This window comes from Dreissena polymorpha, chromosome 12 (assembly GCF_020536995.1).
Source record: "Dreissena polymorpha isolate Duluth1 chromosome 12, UMN_Dpol_1.0, whole genome shotgun sequence".
Lineage (NCBI taxonomy): Eukaryota > Metazoa > Mollusca > Bivalvia > Myida > Dreissenidae > Dreissena > Dreissena polymorpha.
In genome coordinates this window covers 36,674,816-36,701,136 of record NC_068366.1, presented here as the reverse complement: position 1 = coordinate 36,701,136, position 26,321 = coordinate 36,674,816, and the positions used below count along the sequence as shown (strand labels likewise).

At 33.1% G+C, this 26,321-nt stretch overlaps 1 protein-coding gene across 1 annotated transcript in view; it reads right to left on the bottom strand.

Annotated features, from left to right (window-relative positions):
* Window positions 1–1,492: 1,492 nt before the first annotated feature.
* Window positions 1,493–26,321, bottom strand: part of LOC127852766 (synaptotagmin-1-like) — a 59,724-nt gene continuing 34,895 nt past the window's right edge. The window contains exons 5-9 of the mRNA XM_052386726.1: window positions 20,341–20,508; window positions 15,416–15,586; window positions 13,199–13,316; window positions 10,059–10,192; window positions 1,493–6,560 (exon numbers count right to left, since the gene is read on the bottom strand). Coding sequence (XP_052242686.1) covers window positions 6,375–6,560; window positions 10,059–10,192; window positions 13,199–13,316; window positions 15,416–15,586; window positions 20,341–20,508 — 777 coding nt within the window. The 3' untranslated portion in view covers window positions 1,493–6,374. The remainder of the gene's footprint in view (window positions 6,561–10,058; window positions 10,193–13,198; window positions 13,317–15,415; window positions 15,587–20,340; window positions 20,509–26,321) is intronic.

The window sequence follows — 26,321 nt, the reverse complement described above, 5'->3', positions numbered from 1 at the left end:
ATGCTGTACTAACACTGAGTTAAGAAAAAATGTATATAAGCCGTACATTTAATGTCAACCCATCTGTATATAAATGCCACAAGTTACTTGTTTCATGTGACAAATGAATAATCTGTGTAAATATATCAAGGAAGCTTTTGTTAAAAGAAATACAATTCTTAATAATAATGTTCTTCCCATCCATTGTATAAATTTGTATTTTAAATCACTTTAATTTACTATTTAATGTTATGTTGTTATGCCTAGCTACGTGACAGAGAATAATGTGTGTATTTATATACATTTATATAAGTCTTAAAAAATATTTCCAGAGCCGTAGATAACATGTTATCTACGTCTCTGATATGTCTATCTGTCAGTCTGTCTTTTTTTTTACTTGCATCTATTGCTTGGCATACTTTCTTGGTATTCTCTTGGTGGTGGAGTAGATGTCATTAATTCTCCTCTTGTATGCTACCTCTTCTGCTTCTACTGCATTCGTCTCTAGATAGAATTGCTTGTCTGCTTTTTAAATTGACTTGACGATCCTCTTTGCTTCTGTGTACAACCCCCTGTGCTTTATCTTTCTGCTTTTGTTGACTTGCTATCTGTGTAGGATTCGGGGCTTAGCACTACTTGTCATGTTGCGGTCACTGCATCTTTTCTTTCCGCCTCTTCTGCTCTTTCTTCGCTTCATCAAGCAGCTCCTCTAGGAGCTGGGACTTGTTGGAGAAAATGGCATTGGACTCTTCTTGCTCTCAGGTGCCTCCTTTTAGCGTAGCAGTGTTGTAAACCTGGCGTTTGCTGGACCCTCATGTCAAACTCTTCTTCGGCTCCATTTTTTACATGGGCTTCAAGGAAGAAACATCAACTCCTAACTAGAAGCAAAGTCTTCATGATGCACGGGCAGCCATTCTGGTTCTTCGTTTAAAGGTAAAGTGACACCTAAGTTGTAAAGTGACACCTAAGTTGCCTTGTGTATCCTCTTTGGTGGAAAACACTTCCTCCGATGACCAGGATACTTGCGGCACACAGGGCGGCAATGCACTTACCGTTTTCATTCATCTCACATAGTCCTTGCTTCTACTCATCAACTGCTTATGCCAATCTTAGCGTTGATGTCACCCATTTAAATGATGATGCTTCTCTTTGTTCTGATTTCCCGGTCTTATACTAGGTTCGGACATTCCATGTACCGATGGTGATTGTGGTCGTTTTTAGACGATTGTTTTCGGCCTTCCAGTTCAAACTTGCTTTCACCGCGAGTTGTCGTATGCCCTCTCCAGATGGAATTTTCATCTCCTCCCAGATCCGTGATGTCTGTTACTATGCTGTTTGGTGTTTCTATAGCAATAAGGTTTTGCCATGGTAGAGTAGCTAGCCCTACGCCCAACCCCTTTTTAACCCAGCATGGAACCGTCCTTGGCGGAGTTGGTGCTATCAAATCCATTTAAAATACATTGTCTGCACTACATTAGGTGTGCGTATTTAACAACAGGAAAGAGAGGACACGTTTGGACAAAGACTTTTATTCACCAACAAAACAAGTTAGGTCTATGTGTATTAATCAAGTCTCAAAAGACTGGTGTTTTGAAAGCGAAACATAAGTGGCTATATTATCAAAGGAGAAGCCAAAAAGAATATGTGCACAATAAATTTCAAATTGACAACGGTTACAGGTATGCAAATGTTCAAGTCACAAAATGTTATTGTATTAAAATCAAATGTAACACATTAAAATGGCATCGTTTTACTTTCATGTTAAATTTATTCAAATATCAAAGTTGTGTAATACATTTCAAGAAGTATCAATTCATAATATTGTTTTTAATAAATATTCTTATTTTATTAAATGGTCACACAGAAATAATTGAAACAGATAGATTTTAAATTAATTCACAAATCTTTATTTTATAAGAGACTACCGGTAACGGTTATAATCAAATTTTACTTAATGTCCAGCACTTTGGAGCAGACCTTGTCCAAGTTAATTGTGTAACTACTAAGTAATACCATAAAGTTAAAGATGCCTATCGAGTATACCCTTAAATAAAACAATACCATGCAATTTGAATACATATTACATAATTAAATAAAATCGATGGGCTCAGTGCAAAACTATGCAAAATTCCCTTGTGTTTTATGTAGAATAGTTTTTCAATAAGTAGTAAGTAGATAACTATGATCACACATAAAACAACAAGATGGTGTGATGATATTGCAAAACAACCAGCTTCTTTAATGAGGTGAACAGAACAGCTCGAACTGCTGAATTTAGATTGATTAAGAGTTTTATAATTAAGTATTTAATATTATTCTTTTCCGGAGAAACTTCAAATATATTTATTTAACATCATGCACCGAAACTAGCACATATTCATATATAGAATCTATATTTCATAATTATAAACATAATGTAATAGTGGAAAATAATTAACAGAATGGGTTTTTTTTACCGAGGATTTCATCCGGTGTGTATCAATGGATTTCATAATATTCATTCTTAACAATGGATTTCATCTGCTGTGATTCAATTGATTTCATTATATATCATCTATACAATGTATTTCCTCTGTTCTGTATCAATATATTTCAATATATATTTAATACAATAGATAAATGAATACATGCATGTCAATGAGAAGACATTTAAGTCAATTTGAAGACATTTAAGTATGTCATGAAATACATATACAACATTACAATTGATGTGTCGCGTATAGATAATCGATGATCAAAAATGACATAAAAACACATTATATGAAGTAAGGATTAGACATCAAACTTGGAGTGAACAGATTTATATCGCAATTGTCTTGTACACAGTTTAACCATTTGTAATTATGAACTTTGCATGGTCATTAGTGTGATAGACTCCTGCAGATGTAATTACTGCATCATGAAAATAGCTTTTATACCACAAAACTAATGCTTGAATGAATGTCCACAAAAAAAATAATGAAAATGTGTTACATTTAATAAGACCGTTAAAAAAAATCACAGAAAAAATCCACAAAAGGATGGGAAAAATGCTTTTTATCCCAAAGGTATTGACAAAAAGAAGAAGCATGTAGAAGCAATACGAACAATAATTGTGCCAATTCTGTGCTTGATGTCTAATTCTAATTTCACATTATACAGCGTAACATGTTTGTGGAATTTATATAAGATCGGATGGATCAATTATACTGCATTTACACAAAATTGCATTCAATTTGCTTACATAACCATATCGAAAATGGATCATACTTTTCAAACATCTTAAAACATGTTTAAAAATTAAAATACATGTTTTAACACATATGTAACTCAAAATGATTTTAAACCAACATGAAAATTAAATCGCCTAAAAAAAAAGATGCCAAATATAAAACATGTTTTTATAAACTGAAGAACATGAAACATAATTGTTAAGGATTTTATTTAACACCACGACAAGATCTTTATATTGCTTCGTCTTTATAGAGAAAGAAGCAAAATCTGATACTTTTGAATCTAAATTATCCAAAATTGCTGTTTAAATGAGTGCAATGGCATACTGGAAAATGCATACTGGAAAGTCTTTTATAAGAACATATAACTTTCAAAATTGTGATCACAGAATTTTGAAACTGTTTCTCAGTTGTTGTTATGTATTGAACTTAAAACACAAACTCATCATTATATAAGCATTATACATTAAATTATACATACACATTTTGCTTGCAAATAAATAATGTAAAGCAAAACTGTTTTATTATCAACTAACACAAATAATCAATTTAATGTCCCAAAGTGATATGATTGCATTCCAACTTTAACATAACGAATATGAACTTAAGTAAAAATTCTTTGATATGCTTTACAGATGCATATACATGTATGTACATGTATAATTGTTTTAATTGTTAAAAATGTATTTTTTATCTATTAAACATGTCTACCCTGGAAAACTTTAAACAACATATGATACAGAAAATTTAATCATAAATGTAAATAAAATATGCTGACATACACTTAAGTGAATTTTCAAATATTTTTAAGACGGCCAGTTGCTTGTAACATTTATTTGTATTTTTTAAATAAAATGTGAACACTTTAACAGAAATAAAAGAAAAAACAGTATCACAGAAACTCTAACAAACAAAAGTGGCTGAACACTCCAAACTGACTACACATATTAATATACATAAGAATGAAGTGCACATCCATACACCTAAACCAATGAGGATCAAACCCCCTCATAGACACTTACAATTTCTTTAAATTGTTTTGCTGCATACTCATTAGATTATGCTATTTTATCTTCAGCCAAGGACACTGAATGTCGGCCAAACAATTAATTCACTGACATACTTACTCTATTGTGATATTTAGGGGGCACATGTTAGGCTTCACATAAGTACTGGATAGCATTTGTACCACCTATCCGAAATATATCGCAAGGGCATATGTTGGGGGGGGGGCATGTGTCTGGTTTCTGAGAAAATTAGTAGCGTCAAACTGCTGATTTTAATGTCATTGTTCATCGCTGTATGCACATGTACACTGTATGCATGATTAAATACGCATTTAAATACACTTTCACAACTATGCATTTCACAACAGCCTACATGCCCTTCATTTACATTTCATACATGGTGCAATGTATCCCGCTGCACAACAACATAATAGTTACATATACAGTTCAGCTTATCAGTACATATTCTAAAAACAATCTCACACTGGCAACAGCAATTGTAAGTTACCGTACTCTAAGATTTATTGATTTGAAACATGTTCATTATACTATTCACCATTGATAAATATATATATTTTTAGATCATGCAATTGTAATTCATTACCTTCAAATAAAAGGCATTTAAGCATCATCTATTGAATAAAATGTAATACTAGCAGGAATCTTAAGCATGCAACTTTGTATTTTACATAAAGTTTAAATTATAATTCTGAAACAGCAATATTTGTCTTCAGTTTGGACTAATCCTACACAAACATATAAAACAAGGGACAAAATTGTCACAAAACCAGGTTTTCAATTAGAAAAAAAAGACTAATAAAGGGAGACAACTTAAACTGAACTGATTGTTTATAATAAACCCCCTTTGTTTCAGAATAAATATGTTTTTAGTTGTGGTGACCTTGACCATGGAGATATTGACAAAATTCTTTCGTGTGACACACCGTTCAATGATTGTGAACAAATGTGCCAAATGATTTTAAAATCTAACAATGAATGACATAGTTATTTCCCGGACAAGCTCATTTTAGGCTATTTTTGACCCTTGAACTCAAAGTGTGACCTTGGAGATATTGACGTTATTCTTTTGCGCGACACACCGTCTAATGATGGTGAACAAATTTTAAAATGATTTAAAAATCTCACAATGAACGACAAAATTATGGCCCGGACAAGCTTGTTCCGCCTGCTCGCCCGCCCGCCGACATTCGCCAATCTAATAACCCTTTTTTTCCTTCGGAAAACCTGGTTAAAAATTTAAGTCGCGATTATTTGAAGATTTTTTTTCAAACTCAATCAGCAGACATGCATTAATCCCAAACAAGAGTCATTCACAAACAATCAATAACATAACAACCATCTCAATTGCAATCCTCAAATTGTGTCGATAAACATTTTCCAAGCTTATAAAATACAAAAAGATGAACATTCACGTTAAAACCATTAAAACAACAGTTCAACAGTTATTCACAATTCATGCATGATGTGGTTATAAACAATCATATGTATCAATGCCTTTATTAAACCATGAATGATGATAAAAATGTGATTTCACATAGTACGACAAATCAAATATCTACTAATACCACAGTCCCTATTATGTTGTGTTTTTTTCACTAAAAACTACAAGACTTGACCATTATGACCATGGGAGAATATTCTGTCATGGAGAAAGTTAACGAAGCAAGATTATGAAAAACAAAAGCCAACAAAAGAGGAAAGCAAAGTTTTAAAAAAATCTTCAAATAAACCCTGTTCTTTGTTTGCTTTTCTCCCTCAAAATGTACAATATCATCAAGTTTGGTAAATATTTACTTGTGGTTAACAATTTGACGATTTTCATGTTGTCTTTTTCGCAGTTTTTTTCTTAAATTTGTGTGCTGTTGTTCTGGAATTATAATTATTTAAAATGTATTATACACTGAAATGATGATGACATTTTAATAAAAAAAAATAAACAATAAATAAAACCGATTCCCATTTATTTTGGAAATTCTGTCTTTCATAATCTTCCTTGAACAGTAAACATGAACAAAATATACAGAATTTAGTTTTTTGTTTTGTTTTCTTTTTCTTTTGAAAAGACCACATCGCCTAGTCTAAAAACCAAAAAATGTCAGACTAACCAAGATAATTTTTGTTTTTGTAAAAAAGGAAAAACAGTCCCCGCCACACTCTAATTTTTCTCAGGCACTTCCTGTAGGGTGTGCCATTGAGCGATTGGACGACGGGGATTGGCCAGCATGTCGCTCCAGTGGCGTAGCTCTGTGCCTGTTGAGTTGCACCCGAGGACGGCGCGGCCAATGGGTTCAGAGGTGCCGATACGGTCGTAATCAACCACCGTTATGATCAGGGTCACTTTCTGTAGAGAAATATGAAATAATATTATCAACAATCTGGAAGAAACAATGTTCATAAATCATGATGAAAATATGAAGGATTTTTATGGATCATAATTATTATATATTTTCTGTAATTAATTATATTTCAAAGAGTAAGTATATGGATTCATTTTTTTTTTAAAGAGAACATGCATGATTTTGGTAGATGATACTATATTTTGTATAATAATTAATAATATACTGAATAGTAAGTACATAGATCCAAAATACAATTTGTAATACAAGACATACTATAATTAAATTTACCATGCAGTAACATTATTCAAATTTAACACATTTTTTGTTCGAATAGTTAAAAAGTTACATTATTCAAATTTTACACATAATTTTGTTTGAATAGTTAAATGGGTTCAATATATAACGCTTCTCCTAAAACTGTCAAGGTACAGAGATCTACAACTGACTTTTCTTATTTGTGTCTTGTTCTGTGAAAATTGTGAAAAAAGGATGTGCGTAAAGTGCCGTCCCAGATTAGCCTGTGCAGTTCGCACAGGCTAATCGGGGATGACACTTTCCACTTTAATGGTAATTTTCGTTTAAAGGAAGTCCCTTTTTACAGAGAATCTAGTTAAGGCAGAAACTGTCATGTACTTAACGCACATGCATTATGCCCAGTTTTCTCAGAACGCGACTCATTTGTAGAATTATTAACATCGATACATCTAAATAAACATTTTAATCATAATTCTATTCAATATTTATACATATTCAACACATTAATACTATAAATGCATACAAAGCTTTCTGCTTCAATAGCTTACCTATATACTGAAAAAAGAAACTTTTACGTTACTAAATACATTTACATCTCACCATCATGTTTTCACAATACAACATGTTTTGGATACGCACATGCCATTAAAAGCAGAGGATTTTTCATGCAAATTGTAGAAAAAAAAACAACAGATTGTTAAATGCCTTAACACTGATATGTCTGCTTTTTTACGTATTTTGTCAAATTTGTATACGCTTATTTTTAATCGTTTTTTTTCTTACAGTCCATACAAATTTTAGGTCGCCAGTAAATATGACAATATTTCATCTGTTTTCTCAGACACTGAGGAAACAGTAAATATGTTTGAAATGTTATTTAATTACAACATTCATGCAGTGTGCATACATCCGAAAAAAATATTGAACAAATTTAAGCAAACATTACAAATTTTTCAACATACCGGTACTGTAAAATCATTTATATTCGTTGGCTTGAAATTACGTGTTTTCTTGTTTTGTTTTGTTTTTGTGGACACGCTTATTTGTGGATTTCCGATTTTTGAAAGCAAAAGAGGAATTTGCGTTGGTCAATATCCCATGTGTTTGTGTTAAATTCGGTGGTGAGTGAAACCAGGAAATTATCCAAAATTTATGTCCCATAAACAATAATGATTTTACAGTATTTAAGTGTATAAGAAGTGAAATAATACAAAGTAAGTACAATATAGTTAACACATAGAAGCAAACAGTAATAGTATATGCTGAAAAAGTAAGAAAGAGAGCATCTATACAATTGTAATATAATGTATATTAGACTATAATATAGCATAGCAAGCAAATAGGCTCCTTGTTTCAGTTAGTTTTCAGAACTTATTCATGCTTAAGGGAAGAAGGCTAGTAGGTGATAACAGGTACTTTAGCATAATTTATGATACAAGCATAGAAGCATGTGTTACCAGGTGTTTCAGCATAACTTTGTGATACAAGCATGGTAGCATGCTTTACTGAGCATTTCAGCATAACTTTATGATACAAGCATAGAGGCATGTTTTACCAGGTGTTTCAGCATAACTTTATGATACAAGCATGGAAGCAAGTTTTACAGGGCATTTTAGCAGTTGCAATGTTAGTTTGCTAGAGCTAACACCTTCATTATGATTTGGTTCAAGCAAGCGTGCAAGTGTTGGTGGATATCTCAGCATTCACTATCTGTTACAAGCTTACAGAGCTCATGCTCTAGTGCTAACTAAATTAATCTCTCTGATATGCAACAAGCATGCCACCTACGCAGGCGCTACAATGTGTGCATGTCTCCGTAATACAGAACTGCTGCTTACGCAATTAGAACACTTCATACTGGCAATTACAACAAACTAATTTCTCTAATATGGATCAATAATTTGAAAAGTGCACCAAGCTGGAATCAATAAAAATCTAAAGTGAGGGATTAAAAGACTTCAATGCCGTACTACTTCTACGATAAACGAAGCAGAATTATTGAATCATGATATGATTGAAGAATGTGTTGGAAAGCTTGAAGCAAAGTGGAAAAAGGTTTAAAGCACCTGATTACTTTTTTTAATTGTTTTGAATATTTACAAATAAAAAGCTTAAAATAACAAATAACACAGGTAATATAGAAGTTTGATCTTTTGAGTTTTGCTTATCACTGCTAGTAAGGGAGGCCTTGATTTAGAACACAGAATATAAGTATTTACAGAAATAAAGAATATAAAGAGAAAAAAGGTTGCCATGTTAAGTACTTGAAAGAGAACGACAAAAAACATATGAGACACGCTCTGTGAAAAGGGGTTTTAATGCATGTGTGTAAAGTGTCATCCAAAATTAGCCAGTGCAGTCTGCACAGGATAATCATGGAGAACACTTTCCGCTTTTATGATATTGTTTGTTTAAAGAGTCTCTTCTTCTCCAGTTTAGGTGGAAAGTGTCCTCCCTGATGAGCCTGTGCTGACTGCACAGGGTAATTTGAGACAACACTTCACATGCATGCATTTAACCCCGTTTTCTCAGACCATGACCCATATTGTATTTCATCACTGTTGAAGAGCGATTTCCTACGGGTATTTCTTGGCAATTAAACATCCTTGCATAACATTTGAAATAACATATATTGTTGGTTGCCAAGTAGAATACAGTAGAAACATATAACATCTAAAATGAATTTGAATTCTACTTTAAAGCCAATTAAGAACACAAAACTCGCTTGAATGCCTTGACAATAACACCAAAGTTTATAAAAATGACTCCACCATAATTGCCAGCATGACAGTTCTCCTGTATCAATCTTATTACCGTTGTTTCCCATGATTCACTTAAAACAATGTATAATGCGCACCAAATTTTCATAGTCAAAATTAACCCTTTCCCACTCAGAAGCAAAGTCAAAATGGCTTTGCAACCAGCATAAAACCAGAACAGCCTGCGAGTTACTCGCAGTCTTCAGGTTTTATGCTGTTTGCTGCTCATCCGTATCAAAGGGTTGGAAAATTTAGCATTTAAAATTTGAATCTAGTAAGAAAGGTCTTTCATAAAAGTTAACTTTCTGAGGGACTACAAATGTTTTAAACATACCTAAGTGGTAAAGGGTTAAGGCTGACGTGTTGCGCATGATACATGGTCATTTACGGTTACATAGGGACAATGCACACTATCTACAACATATGGGTGGTGAAAGCAGGGGGACTATGTTTGTCTACAGAACATCACATTCTCAGACTTTATACCTGGATTTGTTCAAATGGAACTTCAAACGTAAAGGACTCGTTATAGTAGGGGTTCAGAGTGCACTTTTTAATCGTAGTTTTCTTCTTCTTAACCCGTTTTCCATTTTGCATCAGGGAGATCTTAACATAAGGATCTGAGGAAACGAGAGACAAATATTTGAATGCAAAAAGTATGACATCAGGTAAAGAGAAACCTGCAGAAAAATAACATTTGTTATATACTGTGATGATGAAAAAAATGAAAATATTGATAAATAACAGCATGCAAAAAACAACATTGACAAGTAAAGTTTAGCTGTGTCATCTAAATAGTAATCAATTAATAATTGTAACCATAATTACTTTTTTGTCCAACTATTTTTGTTTAAATTTGAGAAAGACAAATTAATTTAATATTTGGGTGTTAAAACACACTATAGAAATAACACAGCTGACAAAATCTTAAAACAGGCAAGTGAAAATACAAGAGAATATCCCATACAGATACACTTTACAACTATCTCTTATATTTATGTTAATTTATATCAGGGACGGGAACGAATACTCGAAAATTGGCTACAAAATTGAATAAAAAATTTGAATTAAAATTTTCAATTGTTATGCCAAAAACCTTGTTAAAAAATACATAAGTGCAATGTCCGATTTTGGGTGTAGTTGAATGACTGTGTTTCAGTTATTGTTCCGGTTATCTGTTCTATATGAGTCATGTTCAGAGAAAACTGGGCATAATGCATGTGCGTAAAGTGTTGTCCCAGATAAGCCTGTGCAATGCGCACAGGCTAATCAGGGACGACACTTTCCGCTTTATGACATTTTTTGTTAAAATGAAATCTCTTCTTAGCAAAAATCCAATTTAGGCGGAAAGTGTTGTCCCTGATTAGCCTGTGCTAAATCTCATTTCAGTATTTGTTCCCATATATATTTTTTATATAAAATGTTTGATGTATCAAATATGGGACCTGCTTCTATTTTTTTAAAGTCTGCAAGAAAACAAAAAAAGTGCAACAAAAAAGTTTCCCAACAAATAAAACATGACAAAACTTTCCTGGAGTTCTTGACTTTACATATTAGAAATGATATTTTTTTCCAAATTTAAATTTAAAACCATTCATTTGATAATCATACAAGGTGGTTTAAATAAATATATATTTATTTAAAGTTGAATACCGATAATAAAACAAATCACTGCGCTGGCCAAAATGAACAATGCACAAGATCGATTTCCATAAAAGTTGTGCCCATTTGAATACCAATTAACAAACATTAACAAACATAAACAACTGAAAAAAGTATGAACACTTGATAAAAAAATACCTGAATCTGTTCAAAAGAAACTTCAAAAGTGAATGACTCATTGAAGTAGGGGTTCAAAGTGTTTTTCTTAATAGTGCTTTTCTTTTTCTTGAGTCGTTTTGTTCCCTGATACAGTTGCATTTTCACAAATGGATCTGTGTAAACACAAGGCATCATGAGTATGCAATGAATTTATAGAATTGTAAAAGGTGTAAAATATGGACAAACATGTCTAAACACGTATAAGTACAGACATAAAATGACATACTGAAAAAATGCAAAGAACCCCATAAAAATTGTTGTTTATTGTTGCTAAAAAGAGATGCATTTCTTGAAAAAAAACTTTTGCTGACAAAAATGGCGTAAACATAAATTCTGAAGAAGACCAATTATTAGCGAAAATTGACTTTTTAAAGAAGTTTTTATAATACTGTAAGCAAGCACTTTTATAAAACCACAAACTAGTTCAATTATCACTAATAATCAAAAAAAAAATCTGTAAAAATAAAAACATGCAAGAAATATTGCTGCACTGCCAGGCTCCCATCTGGAAAACTTGTCATCACAAATATATTAAAGGATCAATGGTTTTTGTCCATTGTTTCGTGCTTACCCTAGAAATATTGAGCTGGTATCAACACTTTACCCGCATCGTGAGACAAAAACATCTAAAGGAACATGTTCATACTGTGTAGTGTCATTATAAACAATAGTTATGTAAGTATCAGCTTCAAATATCACAAACAAAACCTATTCAGCATATGTCATATATCCAGAAAACACCAATAAGTATATCAAGTGCTTGGCACCCATCCCTGTTGGATACTTTTAGATGCATAATTAATATGACACAAGCAACAGTTACTGGCATTTTCACAAATTGTGACAAATGTACTGTTACAATATAGTGTTACAATATAGCGTTAATACAGGCATCAACTGAAAACAAATGGATCCAAAGGGAATATTTTATTTTATTATTTTCCGTATATGCATCGGATCATCGGTACTTAAAATCATATTAATATGTGAAGTATTTTTGTTTTAATACATGGTCCACACGATAGGTGTTTTCTGGTTCTCCACTACTTGGAAAAACCCATCTCACAATACCGAACCATTTAGTCTACCAATGATAAAATAAATATATTATACAGTAGGTTATTTGGAAAGAGTATCTAAGTTTTAAGCTTTGTTTGTATCACAGATTAAACATTTTGTTTCTCAATCTTGACCTCTGCAGAATAAGCCTAAACTGTTACAGATGTTAAAGTGGCCTTTTCACGTTTTGGTAAATTGACAAAAATTGAAAAAAGTTGTTTCAGATTTGCAAATTTTCGTTTTAGTTATGATATTTGTGAGGAAACAGTAATATTGAACATTTACTATGCTCTGAAATAGCCATTATATGCATCTTTTTACGAAGTAAGAAACTTTACTTAAGTTTCTTGAAGTCACATTTCGTGTACTTGCATTATTCAAATTATGTCTATTTCTGTTTTCAGAGAAACCCGTTAAAACCACCAGTAGTGACTAGATCACTCCTATATGGAGGATAAATATACAGGAGTGGTGACACTACAAAACAATCTTTGTTGAACAGTCATCGATTGATATAAGTAAATTATAATAGAGTGCAACCAGCGATGTAACATTTTATGTTTTATGAAATTAACATCACATAGTATCATTAAAAGTATTATTTAAGTAAGATTATCAACAGCTTGTTTATTGTTCAATGTTACACATAACTACACTCTACTTGAGAGACAATAAATGTCCTTTAAAAAAATATATTAACAGCTTGTTGATATTTCACCACTAGGGTACACACAACTATATTGTACCTGAGAGGCCACCCACATCCATTTTCTTCAGGTTTTTGGCCTCAAGAATGACTACGGTCAGCTTGCCCGCAGTTGGCACATACCGCAGCGAGAAACAAATATCCCCCAGCTTGTTCTCCTGAACAAATACAAATAGTGAATAGTGAAACCAATTGCTCTTTAAAGTCCATAGCACTGAAAGCTATTGGCTGGTAAAGAAACTTTTTAGTTTTTTTACTGGGAAGAACAAAGTTCTTAGTACTTTTGGAGAAGTTTTTTTTATAACAACCCCCCACCCCACTAATAAAAAAAAAATACACATACAAACACAATTCAATCACGCTCTTTAACGCTCAACTTCTGAACTGTAAAACAAGGTATTGAAATATATGTACACTTTAGCCATTTTTGTTACTGTAATGCAACCATTATTGACCTCAACTGATACACTGTTAACTACTATGAAATTTGCCAAACATTCAATCATAAAAAATGGAATGTTAGTCAATATGACTTGGTCCAAACATCAATTCACTATTACTTTGATCATACTTTCATTTAATGACAATCTCATTATCATAATCGGGATCTCACTTTACCTTGATCTAATTCTCAATTAAATGATCTCAACCTTTTTCTTAATCTTAATCAGAATGATATGCTTTCAAACATTATGATATAACTTGTAATCACTATGACCTTGGCCTTGCTTGGAATTACTAATTTACAGGCATCTTCCTTCATTTTAAAGAGTGTGACCTTTTGGCAATAACAGTGACCCTGCAGCACTCTCAATTCCATCAAACTATATCACCAATCATAACCTTCAATTGCACTGACCTCTCTCTCTCTCAATCACGTTACCTTGAACCCGCTCTTAATCAAAATAACCTCCTTCTAAATCACAATTGCAATATGGCCGCTTTGATTCTTAATGACCTTGAGGTCAATCTTGATCATGGTGACCCTGAGGTTACTCTCAATCCTAAAGTCCCCCCCAGGTCTTTTAATTCCAATGACTATGAATTGGAACCTGAGTTCCCTATTAATATGACATGATATTATATCATTATGATCATAACCTTAAATCCTATCACAAGGACTCTGACCTTACACTCAATTGCAATAACCCTGACACTAAATCATAATGACCCTGACCTGCCACTAAATCACAAGGACCCTGACCTTTCACTGAATCATAAGGACCCTGACCTTACACTCAATTACAATTACCCCAACCTTACACTCAATCACAATGGCCCTGACCATACACACAATCTCAATTACCCTGACCTTACATTGAATCAAAATAACCCTGACCTTAAACTCAATGATAATGACACTGACCTTACACTCAATTGCAATGGTGCTGACCTTACAATCAATTATAATGACCCTGACCTTCCATACAATTACATTGACTCTGACCTTAAACTCAATCACAATGACCCTGACCTTACACTCAATCACACTGACCCTGACCTAATACTAAATCACAAGGGTCATTACCTAACAGTCTATCACAAGGACCCTGACCTTAAACTCAATCACAATGACCCCATGGTCACTTTCTATCCAATGACCTTGAGGTAACTTCCAATCTCCCAGTATCTCCTCATTCTCTGGGCTGGCCAGACCTATCCACTCCACTAGCTTCTTATAGAGGTCAACCTAGTTGAAGGGACCTGCCACTAAAGGAATTTTTATTAAAGTGACTACGAATTTACCCTGAGCTCCCAATTATTATGACATGATATTATATTACTATGATCATAACCCTACATTAAATTACAATTACCATGACCATACATTCAATCACAATGACCCTGACCTAAAACTCAATCATAATGACCCTGATCTTACACTCAATCAAAATGACCTTGACCTCTAACTTAATCCAAATGACCCTGACATAAAACTCAATGATAATGACCTTGACCGTACGCTCAATCACGATAACCCTGACCTTACACTTAATCATAATGACACTGAACTAAAATTCAATTACAATGACCCTGACCTTAAACTCAATCACAAAAAGGGTCACTTTCAATGCCAGTGACCTTGAGGTCACTCCCAATCTCCCTGTACCTTCTCATTTTCAGGGCTGGCAAGGTCAATCCACTCCTCAATGACCCTGACTTTATACTCAAACACAATGACCCACACCTTACATTTCATCACAATGACCCCAGGTAAATCCCATTGACCTTAAGTTCACTCTCAATGTCCCAGTACCTTCTCCTCATTCTCTGGGCTGGCCAGGTCCCTCCACTCCTCGAGCGTCTTGCCAAGGTCCACCTGGTTCAGGGGCACCTGCACCTGACCAATCTGGTCATGCTTGGAGAAGCGATCAAAGTCGTACACCGCAAACACCAGCGTCTTGGCTGCTACCTCAGCAAAGGGGACCTGTGCAAAGAATATGGGAGTATGACATTGTACAAGGCCAACATAACAATGTTTCTAATTTCTGATCTTCATGATTTAGCTATTGCTATTTTTTCGACAAGTCTTTAAATCCTGCCCAGATTCATCTACTTAGCCTTTACTGACTACATTTTTTCAGAAACTATATAAGCTATGCAGTGCTTGTTAAGTATTTGGAGAAAAGGTGGCTGGCCGTTCAAATGTGGAATTTATTTATTATGACAAAACATGAATTTTGTAAGATAAGAATGCTAATATGTTCATATTTTAACTTGTTTAAAATTAATTAAATATTTTTCTACAAATGCTGATTTATATTATGCTCAAATTTGGTTTGGTGAAAACAGCTGGCAATATCTGCAAAATGCCTTTTTCTGGATCTATTTCTGTTCAAATGTTTTTCATAAAACATCAAAATCACATAAAAAGGAAAATGTCCTTAAAGTGGGAAAAAATATAGTTTTAAGCAAGGGAATGTGGCTGAATTTTTGCCTAAAATTAGCTCTAAAAAATTACTGCTTTGTTAACCACAAGCTCGAAAAGGTACATTTTTGTCTTAATTAAAGTTTTTCAATAGCTTAATCAGAGATATTCTGAGTAAACTATATTTTCCGCATGTGAATCCATGCATATTTTTAACATGGACATTTCAATCCATTTAAATAAACATAAAACAATTGTTCGCATCAGTAAAACACAGTAATTGGCCTAATACATGTACATTTTATTAAACAAATTTTTTTTTTTACCATATTCCATTGCATCTAAACAAACTCCTATAAGTCATTAAAACAAACAGCCAACAATTTTTAAAAATAAGAATTTGTTTTAAAAAATAATCTTTATGAAATAATTTTCTAATATGCAGTTCACACTGACAAAATTTTAATTGTCAATGTAAGTATTAATTTCCATGTGAGAGGTACAAACTTGCTTTAGTTTAATATTCTGTCTGACAACTCAGACCAATTACTAGCATGTTTGTCAAGATGGATCACACTGCGCACAATGATCGTAGAATTCCAAATAATGATATAAATATACGCTAATTAACTGATAAATAACGTATTTGCAGGAAAACCTGATCAGACTACCGGTATGTGGACTTTATTCTGACATGTGTATTTTATGCAGATCTGTGATGTGTCTGTTATTTTGCGATATCCCATTATTGTTTAAAATATTCCGACTACTGCAAATGTCCAAAATGGATAGAGGCATTGGACTCCATTGTTTTTCATATTTTTTGTTATAGAAAAAGGAATGTCTGATGTGAAACTTTCACACAATATTATTTCACTGTAAAACTCTGCACTCTTCTTCAATTTCCAAAATGGGTAAAGGCATTGGACTCCATTGTTTCACATATTTTTTTTTTTTAAGGAAAAGGAATGTTAGCCATGAAACTTTCAAATGATATTACTTCACTTCTTTACTCTTCTGTATACGGTAGTCAACAATACATACACAAATTTGAAAAAGATGTGTGCATTGATTGATTTTTTTGTTTAACAATTTGAACTCACTGAATCCAAAATGAATCAATCACAGCCATGATGCCTTGAACTAAACCTTACTTTTGCCCTTCTCACATTGCACTTAAGTTTCACAAGCTTCATATTTTTTAACTCATTTCAATCACATTTCATTCTCCAGGGAAATCAACATTGATTTAACCTATTATTAGCTAGTACGGTTCTACGCCACAATTATTCGGTCACTAGGACTTAATTTTATTGTTGTTGACTTGTTTCATGATTGGTTTAGAAGGTCACTGTGGTGAAATGAATATGGTGTCTTATCTAATGCTACACCTAGTTTTCCATGTAAATACCATTACAATTACTTAATATTAAACATGTTCAATATAGCTTTTTGAGCGTTGTCGTCTGCTACTTTTTATTTTACTGACTTTAATGACTTTCAGGATTCACCACAACGATTATGTGAACATAGACCTTTCCTCCAAATTTGAAAGCATGTAATAACAAGAGGGCCAAGATGGCCCTAGTTCACTCACCTGAGAGGAGTCAGTTCATTCAATCTTAACCAAACGTCAAACTTGACCTAAATATTGTCCAGACAAACATCCTGGTCAAGTTTCATCATTATTGAACCAAAACTCTGGCATATGGAGTGATTTTGTTTTTGTAAGATTTGACCTGGTGACCTATATTTTGAGTTGACCCCCCTTAACAAACATCAAACTTTGCTTACAAAAATAAATATTCTCCGAGATATCAATAAAACCAATGTTTTGACCAAATTTCATGAAAATTGGGCAAAAAATGTGACTTCTAGAGTGTTCACATGTTTTTACTATATACACATAGAGAAAAATGCCCCGCCCACTGGCGGCCATGTTTTTTCACCGATCTGGACCATTTTCGAACTCGTCCGAGATATCAATAAACCAATACTGCCCCCCCCCCCCCGCAGCCATGTTATTCAACTGACCGGAACCATTTTATAACTCAAATCTCATATCAAGGAAACAAAATGTGAATTTTAGAGTGTTCACATGTTTTCACTATATACATATAGACAAAAATGCCCCGCCCACTGGCGGCCATGTTTTTTCACCGATCTGGACCATTTTGGAACTCGTCCGAGATATCAATAAAACCAATGTTTTGACCAACTTTCATGATGATTGGGCAAAAATTGTGACTTCTAGAGTGTTTAAAAGGTTTCTCTATAGCCAAATAAGGAAAACTGCCCCGCCCACTGGCGGCCATGTTTTTCAACGGACCGGAACCACTTTTGAACTCAACCAACATATCATTAAGACAAACATTTTGGAAAAGTTACATGAAGATTGGGCATGAAATGTGACTTCTACAGTGTTTACAAGTTTTTTTCTTTTTTTTTTGACCTAGTGACCTAGTTTTTGACCCGGCACGACCCAGTTTCAAACTCGACCGAGATTTCATTGGGACAAAGCTTCTGACCAAGTTTCATGAAGATCGGACAATAAATGTGGCCTCTAGAGTGTTTACGAACAAATGTGAACGGACGGACGACAGACGGAAGGACGACGGACGGACGGACGAAGGACAAAGACCCGTCACAAAAGCTCAACTGAGCAATCAGGTGAGCTACAAAAGATCTGACATTCGTTGTCAGTTAATTCTAGGATTTATTAAACTCATACAAGAAAATGTGTAAGTAAGCTCTCCAAAAGCTAGTTAACAAATAAAATTGCTGAACAAAAACAAGATGTGTTTGTGAAACACTATGTCCCCCCCATATATTTGACTTTTGACCTTGAAGGATAATCTTGACATTTCACCACTCAAAATGTGCAGCTCCATGAGATACACATGCATGCCAAATAACAAGTTGGTATCTTCAATATTGCAAAAATTATGGCCAATGTTAAAGTTTGACCCAAACAAACAAACCAAAATCCAACAAACAGACAGGGCAAAAACAATATGTTCCCCAGTATAGACTGGGGGACATAAAAATATGCAATGAAATGACAACTTGTGTCAGATTCTATTTTTCACCATTATGGGAATATGACCAATAACTTTTGAAAAATATAAGATAACATAAACAACAAGAGATGTGTTTGTCAGAAACACAATGCCCCCTTCTGCGCCGCTTTAAAGCCATATATTTGACCTTTGACCTTGAAGGATGACCTTGACCTTAACCTTTCATCACTCAAAATGTGCAGCTCCATGAGCTACACATGCATGCCAAATATCAAGTTGCTATCTTCAATATTGCAAAAATTATGACCAATGTTAAAGTTTTCTGACGGACTGACGGAAGGACTGACGGACAGTTCAATAACTATATGCCACCCTTAGGGGGCTTAAAAAGCAGAAAAACCCTAAGCATAAACATAATAGCAAAATGGATATTACTACTTCAAAAGAGAAATTCAAACCATCAACTGGGAATTTTAGGACTGGATTTGGGAAAAAAGATGCTTTTTGTCATTGGGAATGTGACTGATTAATGGTTATAAAATCTGCGAGAAAGACCTGATAAAATATATTTGATCATTACTTGTGTAGCAATATATAGATCTATCGCTAAAGACATTAAGTACTGGCTCTACCCAGGAAACAGACTCGACAGTGTCTCGATACACATATGAATTTTTACACTCTTGATCGTAAACAAATATTCAAATATATAGATCTAGAAAATGTAGTCAATTGTTGCCAGGATAAATACTTTGTTGGCAACACATTATGGAATAATGTGCCAGTCAGAATTGGTCATAAATAAACCATATGCCTGGCAAACCCAATGATCACAAAGTTTCTTGGGAATATCCCTTGGTTCAGCAGAACTCTACACTATCTCAATTATAACGATCATAATAATCATATAATACACATGCAATTCCCTGCAATATCAATATTCCAATTCTAAACAGAAAGTAACTGATGGTCATACATAGTAAGTATGACAAAAACTTGATTTTTTTAGTCTGCGGGGTATGTGGTTAATGCATCCATTTTGTGCCAACTTAGCATTTTATGACTTAATAAATTTTGGGGCATTTGGGAAAGGATTTAAAATACATAACAAGGGAAAGAATTACTCTTTGGTTTGATAAGTTTGGAACAAAACTGAGCAATTTAAAAAATGTGTGGCTGTACAGAATTTCTTTGACAGAGGAATGACATGACCATTGTTATTATTACCCCTCCCCCATCCCTCAAATATATGAAGGCAGAAAATGCTCAGAGATGGAAGGAAAGGCATCTAACCTTGAAAATAAATGTCTCGTTAAAGACAGGATTGAGTGTCTTGCGGTGCACTTTGGTCTCATGCTTCTTCTTCTTGTCTGGGAGCAGGTACACCTTCACATACGGGTCTGATGTCCCCGACATGTCCATGCCCGGAAGGTCCGCTGCTTGAATCACACCCACAGACAGCTGCAAGCAGAATTTATGATTTCTATAGCAACCTCTTTCTGAGGAAACTGGGCGTAATGCATGTGCTTAAAGGGTTTTGCTTTTAAAATGTGATGTTTAAAACTGATTTTCTTGCAAAATGCATGATTCACAGGTCAATCATTACAAAACTTAATATGAGAGCATTTATTTCTTAGCTCTTTATGCATTATTATTTCAAATAGTTGATTCACGTAACAAAAAATTACTGTCAGCACAAACACAAGACCCTGCCCGTATCTGGTAGACCCAAACCCCAGTTTTCTAAACATGTATTTATTAAAATGTACATTTAGGAGAAAGGCCTCGATAATATGGCGCAAACATGATGACCTATGTTCTAAATATAACACCAAATCAATCCAAAGCAACATGAATATCAGTATATTGCTTTGCGGTTTAAGCCTATAGGGACCAAAATTATTATTTTTTTATCCCACAGGCGCCCACACAAACAAAATCAACTCCAGAGATTGTTTCATATCATGTACGTGTTTTAAATACAGCTTCATGGTTCTGCTTTTATTGTTAACAGGAATAGTGGTTTAGCCATTGGGGACTTCACATCATTTTTGTTCCAAATAAGAGTTTCAAATAAAGTCTCACAGTCCCCAGAAATTCACTGAAATATATGTTTAAGCCTATTACCCAAATTATTTGGATTGAAAATAAATCTAAATTTGCTTTGACCATTCCAAGGCAGCAACCAAATTATTAATTACCCAGGGGTGGTATTCCAGAAACATCTTAAGTCATTTCTTAAATAATTTCACTTAAGTTCAAAATTACAATGTTTTGTATTTTTTACTAAATAAGGAAACACATGTTAATATGGTTTTCCTAAAATAACATTGACATAATGATATTATTGTCCCCTACCAGTTTCACCGGAGGGGACCTATGGTTTGCGCTCTGTGCGTCTGTGAGTCTGTCACACTTTTCTGGATCCTGCGATAACTTTAAAAGTTCTTCATATTTTTTCATGAAACTTGAAACATGGATAGATGGCAATATGGACATTATGCATGTCATTTCATTTTGTTCCTAAGTCAAAAATTATGGTTGCTATGGCAACAAATAGACTAGAAATACTGCTGAAAATGGTGGTTTTCTGGATCCTGCGATAACTTTAAAAGTTCTTAATATTTTTTCATGAAACTTGCAACATGGCAATATGGACATAATGCACTTAATTTCATTTTGTTCCTACATCAAAAATTGTGGTTGCTATGGTAACCAAAAAAATTAAACAAATTCTGAAAATGGTGGAATTTCTGACGACGGTGGAGCCAGTAGGGGACCATATTGCTTGACAATAGCCTTGTTTAAATGTATATCTTGATGTCAATCTATTGCAATATGAAATTAAACACTTAAGAAAATTTCCCAATTTAAGGATAAAAATAAAATTTAACTTAAGCTGCTTCTGGAATACGAGCCCTGATACGTATTTTCACGAATTGTAATCCCTCAGAAAAATATATTTAATTAAAGACCTTTCTGACTAGATTCAAGATTTTAAGGCTTCATCTCCAAACCTTAGATATTGATGAGCAGCAAACAGCATAAAACCTTAACGTTTAATTTAATAAAAGACCTTACTAGATTCGAATTTTAAAGGCTTCATTGCCAACCCTGAGATACTGACTCGCAGCAAACAGCATAAAACCTGAACAGATTGCAAGTTACTCGCAGGCTGTTCTGGTCTTATGCTGTTTGCACATAGCCATTTTCACTTTTTTTTTTTTTTTTATTCAATATAATACATACAATGTATACATGTATATTATCATACAACATAGTGGTTGTACAAAGCAATTAAGTTTAGACATGTTATACAAGATATGCTAATATATATTTTTTTAAAAGAGAAAAAAAAAAAACAACAGAAGAATAGTTATGAAAAATGATGAGTTGTATAAAGTCGGAAGAAAGCATACTGGACTTGTGTGTTTTGTTGTATATTCACAATGATCTTATAAGATGGAAAAAATTATATACAAAAATATTTTAGAAATATAAACTAACATTAGAGTGAAATGTATATAAGTGGACAAACATTATAAGAATTTAATCCGATTCCATTTTTGTTCAAAGATTTGTAATGTGTCATTACTGAGGGCTATTTCTTTCTCAATCTGGATTTTTAGTTTAAGACTATTGACAAAACAATTAAAATTTGGTACTTGTTTTTTGTACTTCATGTTAAAGATAAAATATTTCATCAATATAAGAATAAAATTCACAATATTATTACAGTCTATTGATTTCAATGAGTAAATTCCGAAACTTACATTTAAGAAAGATAGTTTAACGTTTAGTTGCTGTTGTTCAAGAAAAGATACTAATTGATTCCAAATAGGCTGGATGTGTTTGCACTCCCAAAAAAGATGTTCTATAGTTTCGATGTTTTCACCGCAGAAGTCACACAGATTTGAGTTAGATAATTTACATTTAAAGAGATATTTATTTGTAGCTATTATTCTATGAATGTATTTATATTGAAAATTTCTCAGTGTGCTTTCAATAGTTGCTTTATATGGCATGGTAAATATGTGTTTCCAATTAAGTTCATGTTCTCCCAAAAGGGCTTGCCATTTATTTTGGGTTTTGGAGTTTTCTGTAGGTTTTTTAATTTGCAGTGTGTAAAATATTTTATTCGGTTTGTTTTTTCTTCCAAGTATGTTTTCTACGAATGTTGTTTGAGTACATGGTGTATTATTTGTATTGATTTCAGATTTAATATGCATGGGTATGCTTTTGATTAGTGTGTAGTACTTCAGAAAATTATTTGAAGGTATTCCGTATATGTAGCATATATCATCAAAAGAGTAGAAATCCTTGATTCTGTCGTCATATAATTGGTCGACATATTTAATGCTTCGTTCAAACCAATCTTTATAGAAAAACGTCTTATTGTTTGAAGTTATGTCTTTATTGTTCCATAAAATAGTTTTACTGCTGGTTTTGGTTTCTAGGTTATGAGTGACATCACTCCATGCTGATAGAACATCAGACAGAAATATGTTTTTGTTTGCAATTTCATGTAAGATAGTATTGCTGATGTTACATTCAAAGAGTAAGGAGTCACCATATTGTTTTAGGATTTTCTGGTAGAATAATTTCCAATTACTCGTATTGGTATTATCTAGGTATCTTTTAACCCAGCTGCATTTGATTGCATTCAAGAATGAGTCAATGTTCGTTAATTGAATACCTCCATTTTCTACAGATTGAATTAACTGAGTTCGTTTTATTTTATCAGGCTTACCGTCCCATATGAAATTAAATATTGCTGATTTTATATCGTTAATAACATCATTTGGTGGGTTTGGGAGAACTGTTAATACATAAATTAGTTTAGGAAGTGCAAATGTTTTCAATACTGTGTTTTTTCCGATTAGTGTAAGTTTACGGTGATGCCATGATTTTAAGCAGTTTTTGAAATTCTGTAATTTAGGTAGTATGTTTTTAAGAACTGTATCCTTTTCATTATTTGTGAAAGTAATTCCTAACGTTGTGGCTTCATCGGATGTCCAATTAAATTTCATTTCTTTTTTATATACGACATTACTTTGTTTTAATTTACCTACTCGTAGCACAGTACATTTACTTTTGTTTAGTTTAAGACCCGATGTCATTCCGTAGATGGTTAGTGACTCTATTAGGTTATGGAAAGAATCGTAATTGTCGTTTAAGAAATAAGTTGCATCGTCAGCAAATAGGGACTGTTTGATATCTTCATCAGGATCTAGTGATATGCCTTTTATGTGTTTATTTGATTGGATGTGATGTGATAGATACTCGATGCAAATAATGAATAGCGATGATGAGAGTGGACATCCTTGTCGAACCCCTCGTTCGATGTTAAAACTATTTGAAAAGAAGCCATTGTTAATGATTATACTGTTAATATCGGTATAGAATAGTTTAACCCATTGAATGAGACTTTCACCAAAGTTCATATTTTCTAAGCAAGAGAACATAAATGAATGATCGAGTGAATCGAATGCCTTTTCAAAATCTGCAAAGAATATAAGACCAGGATTGTTTGAATTGTTAAAATAGTTTATGCATTCTTGGATAAGACGAACGTTTTCACCAATGTAACGTCCTTTTATGAAACCAGATTGAGATTTTGAAATGATTGATGGTAATATTTTTTTTATTCTGTTTGCTATACTTTTAGTTGCAATTTTATAATCATTATTTAGTAAACTAATCGGGCGCCAGTTTGATAAGGATTCTAAGTTTTTTCCAGGTTTTGGAATGAGTGATATAATACCTTGTTTTTGTAGCGTAGTTAAGTTTTCGTTGTTAAATGAATAGTTAAGTGAATTAATTAGATGTGTTTTTATATCATTCCAGAATATTTTATAAAATTCGATTGTGATGCCATCAGATCCTGGGCTTTTGTTATTTTGCATATTTTTTAGGGCTAATCCACATTCATATTCATTAAGTAATCCGTCGCACAGTTGTTTTTCCTCTTGGTTTAAAGCGTGATGTGTATTTTTAAAAAGGGTGTTATTTTCAACATTTTTTCGTTTATAGAGTGTTTCGAAAAATAAACGTTGTTCTTCTAGTATTTGAGTCATGTTTGTTATATCTTTGCCATTGACTACTATTTTGTGTACAGTTTTTTGTTCACTTCTACGTTTTTCAATGTTTGCGAAGTATTTTGTATTTTTTTCATTGTGTTCAACATGCTGTGCACGCGCTCTTAGTATTATTCCATTGAGATGTGTATGATAAATTCCGTCTAATATTTGTTTTTTTAATGTTATTTCATTTTCAATGTCGGTGGTATCCTTTGTGTTTGTTTGATGCAATTGTTTTTCAAGTGTTTCAATGGTTTTGATGGTTTCAGTTTCAAGTTTGTGTGTTTCTTTACATTTAAATGATGTGTATCTAATTGTTGTGTTACGTATATTTCCTTTAATTACTTCCCATAAGGTGTTTGGGTTTGCATCTTTATTATTTTGAACTGTATTTAATATTTCCTGTTTTATTTGTGTTTGATATTGTGTATCCAATAAGATGCTGTTGTTAATTTTAAAGTATCCTGGGCCTCTTTCAGGTTGTATATTGTGCAGTTTAAGTTCAACTATAGAGTGGTCAGTCATAAATCCTGGTTTTATGTTACATGTGTCAATAATGTTGCAAAGAGATTCAGATATTAAAAAATAGTCTAATCTACAAAATATTGTTGGTTTTGTGTTTGAGTGCCAGGTGAATTTGCTTTCGTTTGGGTATACTGTACGCCAGATATCTATCATATTGTAGTTTTCAATTATGTTATTTAAAATGTTTCTATTTTTAGGATGAGTATAAATGTTTCCATTCTTTTTATCTAATAATGGGTTCAGGACAGTATTGAAATCACCGCTGATTATAATATTTTTATCTTGGTTACTAATTATAAAGGATTGTAATGTTTCGTAAAATGCGGAATCATCTATGTTGGGACCGTAAACGTTGATTAATGTAAGTTCTGTTTCATGTATTTTGATATCTATACTTGCTAGTCTGCCAATTATTATTTCGTTAAGGTTATCAACTGTGATCCCTATGTTACTTTTTATCAGAAAGGCAATGCCTTGTTTATTAGTACATTGTCCACTGAGGTAGATATCCCCGTCCCATTCATTTTTTAAGGTTTGCGCTAAAGTGTGTGTCAAGTGACTTTCTTGTAATAAGCATACATTATATTTTTTTTCGTCTAACCATTTGAAGATTTTTATGCGTTTATCTTTGCTGTTTAGCCCTTTTACATTTAAAGTACATAGCTTGAT